Below are 11,646 nucleotides of genomic sequence, written 5' to 3'. Positions count from 1 at the left end.
CAAATAGTATGTTATAACTTTATCTCTGTGAGATATGAGGAACGACACTATCATTTTATATCACATAGACAAAACATCATCTCAACATTTCTGTGACATTTGCATAAATAAATGTTGAATCAGTGCACCAATTATAGTTCCATTTTCTTTCAAATGATTGTCTTTATTAACCACAATACTTAATGTATAAAGTTAATACAATGTAAAAATCACACTCTGACTTGTTTAGTCAAGCTCTTTCTGTCTGTCTATCATTAGCTTTGTAACAAGGGCAATGACATCTGGATGCAGTAGGCAGTCCAGCAGATCGTTAGTGGATATTCGGCCGCACGTTGCACCAGAAATTCCATCTTCATCTTCCTCCTTTGACTCACCGAATGCCTCTTCTTTCTCATGTGCATCTGTACACAGGGTTTTTGTGCTTCTTTGCGTGTAACAGCGTGCATCACCTTTTGAAATGAGAGCCTCTTTGGGGTTTGTCAGTGAGGCTTTCTGAGATAGGTCTCCATGACAAGTTACAGGAATGAGGTGAGGTCCAAATGGCAATGAAAATGAGGTCACGTGCTCAGCGACAGGGATCTTCAGATTACCACTGGAGTCTCGCTTCAAAGCTGATGGACTGGGTTGCTCTGGACTTCTGATCAAGTCTTCATTATGTAAGGTCCTATTATTCATGTAAGCCTTTACTGCTAGATTCAAGTACTGCATGTTTTCATCATGTGTAGAGATCCCATCCTTCAAAACAACAGCAGACACATGAATGGGGTGAATTGTCCAAATACAATCTTTACCACGATTTAAAATGCCCTCATTTCACATGTATATATAGAGCTTTGTAAAGGTTACTGTATGAGGATTTGTCAGTGTTCCTGGCCTTGTTATCAGTCTGTGACAGAGGAATCTGCTATTTACTGTCTAAATCTGTATAATCCAATAGGCAGATTCCTCTCTTTCAGCCATGTGTATAGATTGATGACAAGGCCAGCACCAGTAAAAACAAATCTCTATCAAGTCTGGAGCGCCCTCTGCATGGTGACGATGTCAAACAAATGCTTCATACTTATATGCATTATTTACTTATTCAAAATTGCTCAGAAATCTATGAAAATGAAATTTTCCTGGTAAACATGGATCTCATTATCTCATGGTTAATGATGATAAATTCAGGATTTTTTTCCGAACATCACATGCTGTAATAGTGTGTGTTGGTTTTTTAAGAGAGATTGGGAGGTGGGGATTTGAGGCATACCTCAGTAGGATTGATCCAGTTGTCTTTGTTATCCACACTCGGGTTACTTTTTAGTGCACAGATTATGGTCTTGGTCAGAGCTTCTCCTATTCGGGCTTCGTCATCCACCTCCTGCATTGAAACGTGAGTGTGTCACTAAGAGGGAATCCTGGGAGTGATCATGAACATTAATTACTATTCTAAAGCTCTAAAGCAAATCATTCCCTTGTCCTTGCAGAAAACACCTGTATAGCAGTAGATAGTGTACTGCTTGAATGCATTAGTAGAGAATTAATGCACTGCTCATTTACATGGGTGGCTTCACACAAATTCAAATACATATTCATTAGCACAATGCAGACAGCACCAAGACATCTTTCACAGTGATGCTGCAGATGAAGCATGGAAGGCATAAGCAATGATAACGTAGTATTCAAATACAACATTCGTGCACTGCCACCTTTAAATAGCTGGTATACAATGGCATAATGTTACATCTTACCATCTCAATCCAAGAGTTGACGCTGACAGTTACTGGGTCTATTGATTCCACAAAGTGCCACCAATGTCTTGGGACAAAAAGAACCTAATATAAATGAAATGAGGAGACAATAAGAAATAAGATCAATCATTGTGATAAATATCTATTTAATAACTGAGATGGCTACTGCCAGTTTCTTTAGCCTCTCCTTTGCTGTTACAATAAGATCCACTGTTCTATGAAGAGTTTCCACCAGATTTTGGAGTGTTGCTTTGGGGATTTGTCCATTCATCCGCGAGAGCACTACAGTAGTATTAAATCAGACACTGATAATGGAGTGCAGATTTCATCCCAAAGTTGATCAGTGGAGTTGAATTTTTGCAGGCCACTAGAGTTCTTCCACACTGACCTAAATACTGTATACCATGTATTGGACCCCAGTTTGTGCACAGAGGCATTGTCACACTTGGACAAGGTTTGGGCAAAGTGTAAAGTTACAGCATGGACATTCTTGACAACCGTGTCTCCAACTTTAAACAATCTGAGGAATTACTGCATATGGATGTGAATGTAAAGCCTACCGTAACCACAAATGTAAGCACCTGAAGTTCCGTAGACTGGTAGACAAATAAGGATGGTATTATTATACATGATTACATTCGGATCTTCCAGCAGGATAGTGCTAGCATGCAAATCCATGCAAAAATGGTTAAATGACCACAGAATCAATTTTTTTACATGGCCATTGCTGTCCTCTGACTCAAATGCCATTGAAAAACTGTGGGGCGAGATAAAAATAGGGGAGTTCACAAGAGAGAACCTGAAGAGGATCTGAAGAGGACTGTTCCCGGGTTTATTGTTCTGTATTCTCAACAAGCATTAATTGAAAACCGTTGGGACATTTTTGTTTACTTAAAATGTAAAATATATATATATATTTTTTCTAATCACTTTGATCTTTATCAAGGGTGCCAATAGTTATGGAACTGACTGTTCAAGTAAGAAGCAAAATGATCAGTCAGTACACAAGGATAATGTTAAGCTTGTAATTAATTTCTACAAACATGCTGAATTCTAGCTTTGTTTATAATAAACTCAGTAAATATGTGATCAATGTGCCTACATTTACATTTCCTCATGCTGATGCCTTCTGCAGTGTTCCCAAACCCAAATGACAAATCATTCAAGGTTAAAATGTTGTGCAATTTTTTTCACAGCACAAATCTAGCAGAAATACGACAAATGGTTGAAGCTCAGATGGGATTGTGTAGTGTCTGCAGAAGTAAGTCAACAGGTCTGGATTTAGCCAAGCAGAGTAATTCACCATTACAGATTAGTGCCCTCAATCAGCATGCAGGTTTCCGGACTTGTGTGCTGGAACAGGCTCAGAATACCAAAAGGGAGTGAGTGCATGTCAGCTTTTTGCTCTCCACTAGTGGGCAGCAGCAGTCTGTCCTACAGTTTTAATGTGGCTCTACAGCACTATATGTTTATGGTCAACCTTTAAACTGCATTTTAGTCTATATTCCTGCAAGTGCTTCATTTTCTTTGAACGTTTTTGCCTGTCTTCTCAAGTTACTTAATTGTTACTGTCAGTATTACAGCAATTGTAATTCAAAAATAATATTTCCCCATACCGTAATGGCTTTCTTATGTGCACCCTACATTATTTATGAACTGCTGCTATAATCTGATGGAAACGTTCCATTCTGGTAACCACAAACTGTCTAGTCTGCTCAACTCTGTTTTAAGAAACAGATCCATCGATAGCAAATGTGCAGATACTGCATAACATTTTGGCTCTGTCCTCAGTAAGCTCCTGGAAGGATGGAGACTCGTGTTCCCTGCAGGAATTTTCGTTTCTTAATGTCGTTATTTAAATGTGTATTTATGTGTAAATATCAAGAGGATTATGGTGGATTTTCAACTTTCAAACAAAGTTTGAAACAAACACACAGGCACTCAAAAATATTCAGGCATCCTCTGTATGTAAGGTTGTATCGTGTTATTTGCACTTGTGGGCAGTGTAGCTCTCTGTGTGAGAATGGAAATGTACATCTCAGGTCTTCATTAGTATGCTGCTGATCGTGTCAGTGATCCGAGCGAATAGACTAGCAATGTTGGACTGCTACTAATTGCACTACTACCATCTCTTTTCTCAAAGTGTGTGAGCACAGAGGCTTCGTAAACAGTACAGAAATCCCATTGTGTGTGTGTGTGTGTGTGTGTGTGTGTGTGTGTGTGTGTGTGTGTGTGTGTGTGTGTGTGTGTGTGTTTGTTTTGGGGGAGGTCACAAACATGGATGCTATATGAATACATGACGCTTATGCTTACCATGCTAGAGATTAAACTTTTTATTTATTTATTTATTTATTTTTAATGACTACTAATTTCAGATGGGACTTGGTGAAGTTGACTTGATGACTTTAGAGACCTGGAGATCTTTTTGGGTACATAGTTATTACTTCTATTTTGATGAAGAAGATTAAGTAGTGCCACATGAACTGTAATCATTCCCAAGTGTGAATTAATCTGTTGGCATTTCATTCAAGGAGACTTGGTTATACAACATGTCTTATGAAGCTTATAATCTGCTGCCCCTCAAAGAGTCTCTAATGGAATAAAAGCATTACTGCACACATCAGCGTGACTGTTGTGTTTACAGAGTGCTTGGTGAAAAATTCAGGTTAATGTTAGATAGAGCATGGCAAGTCAATCAAACCACTGACAATCAGCAGTCAGCCATGGGAGCAATTATCACTGAGAAGGTAACTGCGGGATGTTAGAAAAGAAAGAAAAAGGAAACAGCACTCAAAGTATTTTAGAATAACAGCTAACTAGATTCCCATGGAATAATAAAGAATAATAAATATTATTAACATTGCACATCTCTATGGCTCAATTTAAAAATGAAACTAAATTAATAAACAAAATTAAATGTTCATTAAGAACATTTAAGAACACTCTCAATAAAGTATGTTTCTTCAGCAAAAAAAATGTATTCACATGCTCCACAGCTTTTACCCTAACTGTCTGTTTCATGCCTAACTGTCTGAATCATGACTAATTACGCAAATCGCTCTTTACCTGCCCCGGCTCCAGAGTGACGAGGTGAGCCCTGGCTCTTTGGAAAGCAGGGAATCTGCGCAAATCTGGACGTATCACGTTAACCTGGCTGAAGACGCTGGACTCCTCATACGGTAAACGTGTTGGGTACATGCACTCTGTATCATCAGGAGGAAAGAGATGCCAGCGTTTTCTAGAGAGAGAGAAAAAAAACGATTATTGCTACTACTAATATCAGCGCAATAAAAAGTGCATGTTTTTTGTTTGGTCAGCTTGTGTGACTGACCAAGTATCGGTCAGTAGTCTGACTACACATGACCTACACATGTGTTTCTTTACTCAGAATGACAAAGCCAGGATAAGCAAAAAGGGTGCAACAATGTTTTGGGAAAAAAAAGTACAGAAATAAAGATGAGGGGTGGGATACAGAATCGAGAAACTAATTTCAGAGAGGAGAACACTGCTAGTCCATCTAGTTCATCAGATACAGATAGATCCAAAAGTCTGAGCCTGAGTGGGGGAAATCCTTCTATTTTGCATTTTATGTCTAATTTAATACAAATTACTTTTGCTGAAAACAACTTTGTAGAAAACTAGAAACCTTACATGGATTTCGGAGTTACTTATTCTTTGCTATGTCCCCTGTTCTTGCTTTAATGACACTGTGCACGTGAGCTGGCACTGACTTATGTAAAGTTTGTGTAAAACCACTGATCCATTTTAGATCAAATCCATCAGAGTGTGGTCTGAACTCATGCTTCAGTAAAAGAGATTAGACATGAGGAAAATCTACTGTAAAAAGTTTTTGTATAAAGCATTTGTAAAGCCCAATTTCATACATTTGCTTACATTTAAATAAACATAGAAATAGTGCATATTCAAGATTTTAAATATTTACTTACTTTGGGTTAATATTTGAAAAATTCTGTTTTAAATAAAAAAAAAAAACCAGATTTTCAATGTGTCCTCAGACTTTTGTATCCCACTATATATGAGTATACTGTCCACTGTCCACATGATTAGGATTAGGAGTCACATCGCGACTGTGCAGTATACACCATTTCACACATACTGGTCAAAAGCTTCAGTTACTATTTAAATCCAACATAAGTATAAGTGTGATCTCTGTAACTTTGCTCATGGCACGGTTGTTAATATCAGATGGGCTGAGCATTTCAGAAACTGTTGACCTCTTGGGATTTTTACACACAACAGTTTCTAGATTTTACACAGTAAAGTGCAAAAAAAACAACACAACAACAACAACAACCGAGTGATTATTCTCTGGGTGAAACATCATGTTGATAACAGTGAGCAGAGAAAAAATGGTCAACTTAGTTGGTCTATAATAACTCAAATAATCACTCTTTACATCTGTGTTGTGTAGAAAATCTCAACATGCACAAAACATTGAACTATGAGTTTGATGGGCTACAACAGCAGAAGGTCATGTCTGGTTAAACTTCTGTCAACCAAGAGTGGGAGACTAGGGAAAAAAAATCACCTGGGCTTTTTCCAGTCTCCGATTGTCCAATTTGGGTGTGTAGGCCCAGATTCCTGTTCATGGTCATCTGCTCCTGTAGCCAACCACCTCGAGGTTTGAGGAGTTCTGCATTCTGAGATCTCTTTTGAGTTACTACAGCCTTTCTGGCAGCTCAAACTAATCTGGCCATTTTGCTCTGATCAACAAGGTGTTTGGTGCCAGAGCTTCCAATTAATGGTGTCAAATGACTGAATGTACTTTTGAGCACTGTCTTAGAAACATTTTTAGAAAATTCGGAAAGAGTTATCTGCCGTAAGTTATTATATAAAAGCTTTTCCACAGACTATACATAATCTCAAAAGCAGCAGGGACATCTACTGAGGTACATCTTTTCTGATGTATTACCTTATTTCTTAGATTCAGATTACATTATACGCTCTTTCTTCACATTCTGTAAAGTCTCAAAATCCAATTTAAATACAGGAAAGTTTCACTATGGCAGACAAATGTCAAGAGATTAGTCCAGACATTTGGGCTTCCGCTGTCGGAGATTTATAACTGTTCCTTGTAATATGGCTCTGTTATGCAGTTCAAGAGCCTCTTACAGCTCAGCCATTTTACCTAGGCTTTGGTTAAGGAGACTTTTCTCGTTCACAGGTTCTGGTATAAAATAACTCTCCCCATCTGAAATCTTTTTTTTTCTCTGCTAGCTATATTGTATTTTTTTTTAACCATAAACCTAGATCAAACATGCCCATTGTAAAATATTTGTTAGCAGTGCACATTTGTCTAGTATTAGCACTAATGTTTCATACAGAGTAAAGTTTTCATTCATGGCTTTTGTTCACTGTTAAGAAACTGTAAGCATAAACTCTTTATCATTACCTGCCTTGAATTTGAAAGACAAAATTGCATCCATAGGAGTCCAGATGACATGGAGTGTTAGCACCATTTGTACCAACCCAAAGGGTACTTTCTCTCCCATCACGGCCTGGATAGCCAAAGTCAGACCACACTATATCCTGTAACACAATCATTTGGATAAGACTTTCAGCTTAGACTCACTTTTGAACTATGCATGCTTACAATGCTAAAATAATTATGCGTTTTTAAAAAAAAAAAGGTATTTATTAATTTATTATTTAATTAATCGTTGCATTATGAAATTGCTGTAACATTTTTTGCGTAACATGTCCGATCTGCTAATATATTCCCTTAACAATAAGAAGGGAAAACCTTTACTTGAAGATGCTGCCAACAACCTGGATAATGAATCCATTAACAGCCGAGAGACTGTAAAGGGCACACTGTGCAACTGAGGTTTTCAGAAACTTTTAAATGGCACTATTCATCATTTAAGAAAAGCTGATGTCTGCCAGTATCACAGGCTGGGCATTGGCAGGATTGCTGTCTCAAAAGACAACGACAACAGCTCACGAGCATTTATTATCATTTACCACGAGGAAGAAAGCCTGCAAGAGCCACCCATTCAGGTCAAAGTAACCTTGTGGCAAACTTTAAAACAGCTTCTCTGCCATTACCATCTGCAGACTGACTGACTGAAAACAAGAGCTGGGCAAAACACACCACGGTGATTTATTGCTCCAATTTAGGTTGCAAGTCTGTGTGTTTCCAAAAGACTCAAAGGATGCTTTGTGTGGAGGTTCAAGCAATAGAAATGCTCATACACAGCAGACAGAAGTTTTAACAATAGAAATTGATAAATGCTTCTTGTTAGATAAAATTACAACCAATGTTTATCCGATAGAAAAATATGTGAAGGATCATCTGCTTTCTAATTGTGTGAGCGCTTTACTAAGCTGGGACAATGAGCTGCTTCAAAACTGCAAACTTTCTACTCAAGTCTGTGATAATTATAACATGACTGACTAATCACTATTATTTGATCTGATTGGGATTACTTCAATTAAGTGATTAAACCAGCACTTAACTTCAACAACAACCAGCACTTAACAACTTCTGTAAGTTTCTCTGGAGAAGAAGTTCTGCCAAATGCAATAAATGTAAATTTCATTTCAGCATGCTCCATGTTAGATTCCAGACTTGCTTCTTATTCAGTACTCATTTTAAATTATTGACTTACATTTACATTTACGGCATTTAGCAGACACCCTTATCCAGAGTGACTTACAACTGAGCAACTGAGGGTTAAGGGCCTTGCTCAGGGGCCCAGCAGTGGCAGCTTGGTGGACCTGGGGTTCGAACCAATGACCTTCCAATCAGTAGCCCAACACCTTAACCACTGAGCTACCACAACCCATTGACTCATCATAATCAAACCGCTGCACCTTTGCATTTTTATGTACATTATTGGTCAAAAGCTCAGTTTTCTGAAAGCTCTCTTGTATTGCTAAAACATAAAAATTTAGTAAATTAGCATAGAACGGTACAGTATTTGATTTACTTTAAAAACTTTTGCTATAGCGCATGTTCATTGTCAAGAAACCTATTTCTGTATAAAGAGATCTAAATGAAAAGTATGTTTGCTGTATCTTTCCTGTGCATTTTTAGGTCAAAGGCAAACAGAAATTTAACATAACTCTATTCTCAGAATTGAAAAACGAATAATTGGATGTGCATAATATTAGACAATAATAGTGGCTTATACTAAAACAGAGGCATCACTTCAACAGAATTGACTCCAATTTAAAAATGAAAAGAAAGTACATGTGATTTGAGATGTAAGATATTGGTATCTACCTTAAACATAGATGTCTTTTCCTGAAAAAGAAGAGCGATATACTTGTAGTCTGCATAAGCCCAGTACTCTGAAAGGGGATAATCAGCAAATGGGCCAACAGAGGCAGCATCGCTCCCTCTTGTCCAACACAGGAACTCTGCAAGAGTTGCTTCAACATATGAACACTCTGTCTCAAAGAGAGGAGCTGGTGGGGAAAAAAAAGATTTAAAAATTAAAAGGTGCATGTAAACAGAGAGGTTGTTAGGGAAAGCTGCCACTGAAATCGCCGCTGTGTCAGTTTCAAGCCAGTCTATATTATAAGTTATTGATACAGCATGATGGTTGAATGAAATGTCCCTACATTACCTCAATCAGAGGTGTATTGTAATGACACAGAGTTTTAATCATCCACTGTGCAGTGCTTTTTGTAAGTGGCACAAAATTGCATCTTGGTACACTTGATTTCTGACGGGTTCAGAATGAAAGGAAAATTGATTCAGCAGTCAAATTAAATAACACAGTATTGGACATGTCTGCCATTGTTGTGTAGAGGGAACAAATGATCCATCTCCTGCCAGCGCTGCACACCAGGACACATTTCAGCAAGTTCTCTGAACCCAATATTTCAAGCTTGCATTTTTAAAACCTTCTAACATTAAAAGGGTTGGCTCTACAGACATGTGAGACTTATGAATACATTACATATTTAGAAATGCCAGAATATAATATTGACATTATAATACACATTTCCCATAATTAAAATTTTCAAATTAAAATTATAGATTTCACTGACAAATTTCATATTGCCTCAACTACAAGGAAAATGATTTCAGTATTTATAAAGACTGTAAATTCCATTGAGGTTACAGGATATTTCCTTTAGAAATATTCATCCATTCATCTTCAGTGACAACTTTATAAGGGTCAGTGCTATCCCAGAATACTGGACCTGAGGCAGGAATACACCCTGGATTGGATGCATATGCACATACTACCAACTGGCTATAAAAGTAAAGGCACATTGGCCATTATTACATTACAGCTGATTTACATAACCTCGCAAAATGGAAGCAAAGAAATTCGCAGCAGTTGTATAACTGCATTTGGGGCCCTGCGTGCTTGTGCATGCACACACACACACACACACACAACTTTATCAAGATCTCTCTCAGACTACTGTAATAATATGCACAAATTATAAAAAATGTAAGTAACGAAAATATTTATTTTTACCTTGCACACAACCTAGTGAAAAGGTCAGTAATGTGTCATAATTCATTTATTGTGTGTGTGTGTGTGTGTGTGTATGTGTGTGTGTGTGAGAGAGAGAGAGAGAGAGAGAGAGAGAGAGAGAGTGAGTGAGTGAGTGAGTGAGTGAGTGATATTTTAAGCCGTACAGAGAGAAATGCTTTAGTTATACAGTTAACTAAAACACAGGCACTTCAATGCTAAAGAACGAGAATATCTATTAGAAGAGCTTATAAGTAATTTGTCTTTAAAGTATGCAACATATTGTATTTACTGACATCATTCTTGAGAGAACTTATTTCAGGTGAACACCCATGATCTACTATGTATGTAAAATGCCTTACCCTTCTTTTCACACTGTTTCCCAATACGAAAGCGTACAGCCTTCTCCAGACAAAGTGCCAGATTTTCCAGAGTCCAGTCCCGTCCTGGCCAGTTATCAGTCATGTTGATGAAAACTGCTGGCTTGTGCAGAAACTGCACGATCCTTCGGGCTTCGTCTGGCCTGAAGGGCTTAGTGTCCATATCTGCAAAGGGTCACTGAACAGAAACACAGTTTTGGAGGTTCACATAAATCGAACCAGACACACCATACACAACTTCTCAGTATCATTTGCTGTGACATTTCCATTACACTAATTAGCAAGTAAAGAGTCAGAGACATCTCTTTATATTACAGCTGCTGAATTCTCAATGTACTGAGTATATAACAACAGTCGAGCAAAACACAGGTTTATATTAATGTACTTGTAATATGTTATTGTTCCCATAGTAACAACTCAATCAGAAGGATGTCAATCACATTATTTATTAACGACTAAAGTAGAAAGAATGCATTATGTAAGAATACATAAACAATTGTGTCTTACATTCGTGTTATAACCTTAGCAGACTCTTACAGGTTATAAAGTGAGTTATAAAGTGGCTAACTGATTCCTATATAAGTTTCAAACTATAACAACAAGGGCTTCTATTTAAAGCCTAAAATTCAGATAGAGTATAATGAGCACTGATACACTGATATACGAGGAACATGTGGTGAGAGAATGATGGCCAGCCTGAAGTCTCTTCCAGCTGCAAACTGCAGTATATTAACCACACAAATATTATTATAATAAAAAATTATTATACGTTGCTACCTATTTCCCCTGTGCATGAACTCAGTATATCTCAGTTCATACAACCGAACATAAAGAACACAGTCTCACAATATAACATGACACAATATATCACATGCAGACGTTCACTCAAAATGTTCTATTTTGGCCTTGTAAACAAACTCACGTGAGAGTTTACAATGTTTTTCCTACAGCAAAAATAAAAAAATAAAAAAAATGGACAGGAAGAGACACTCCAGCCATTCGGGCTCTGCCAGGACGGAGGTTATCATATCAATACAGTCCACACGGATCCAAAATGGCTACCAGAGCAGTTTCAGT

At 37.6% G+C, this 11,646-nt stretch overlaps 1 protein-coding gene across 3 annotated transcripts; it reads right to left on the bottom strand.

Moving 5' to 3' along the window:
- Positions 1 to 131: 131 nt before the first annotated feature.
- On the bottom strand, positions 132 to 11,627 carry hspbap1 (hspb associated protein 1). 3 transcript variants are annotated; one of them, XM_027164706.2, is made up of 8 exons: positions 11,492 to 11,627; positions 10,552 to 10,747; positions 8,980 to 9,164; positions 7,144 to 7,280; positions 4,797 to 4,968; positions 1,731 to 1,814; positions 1,250 to 1,360; positions 132 to 735 (listed from the first exon to the last, which is right to left on the bottom strand). In XM_027164706.2, the coding sequence occupies exons 2-8, from the start codon at positions 10,730 to 10,732 to the stop codon at positions 226 to 228; spliced, it is 1,380 nt and encodes a 459-aa protein (XP_027020507.1). In that variant the 5' UTR covers positions 10,733 to 10,747; positions 11,492 to 11,627; the 3' UTR covers positions 132 to 225. The 3 variants fall into 3 exon arrangements, with proteins under 3 accessions (XP_027020507.1, XP_027020509.1, XP_027020508.1); XM_027164708.2 differs by lacking the exon at positions 11,492 to 11,627 and adding an exon at positions 11,347 to 11,473; XM_027164707.2 differs by lacking the exon at positions 11,492 to 11,627 and adding an exon at positions 11,077 to 11,217.
- Positions 11,628 to 11,646: the final 19 nt, after the last annotated feature.

The sequence above is a fragment of the Tachysurus fulvidraco genome, chromosome 6 (genome assembly GCF_022655615.1).
Source record: "Tachysurus fulvidraco isolate hzauxx_2018 chromosome 6, HZAU_PFXX_2.0, whole genome shotgun sequence".
NCBI lineage: Eukaryota > Metazoa > Chordata > Actinopteri > Siluriformes > Bagridae > Tachysurus > Tachysurus fulvidraco.
This window is presented reverse-complemented; position numbering and strand designations above follow the sequence as displayed.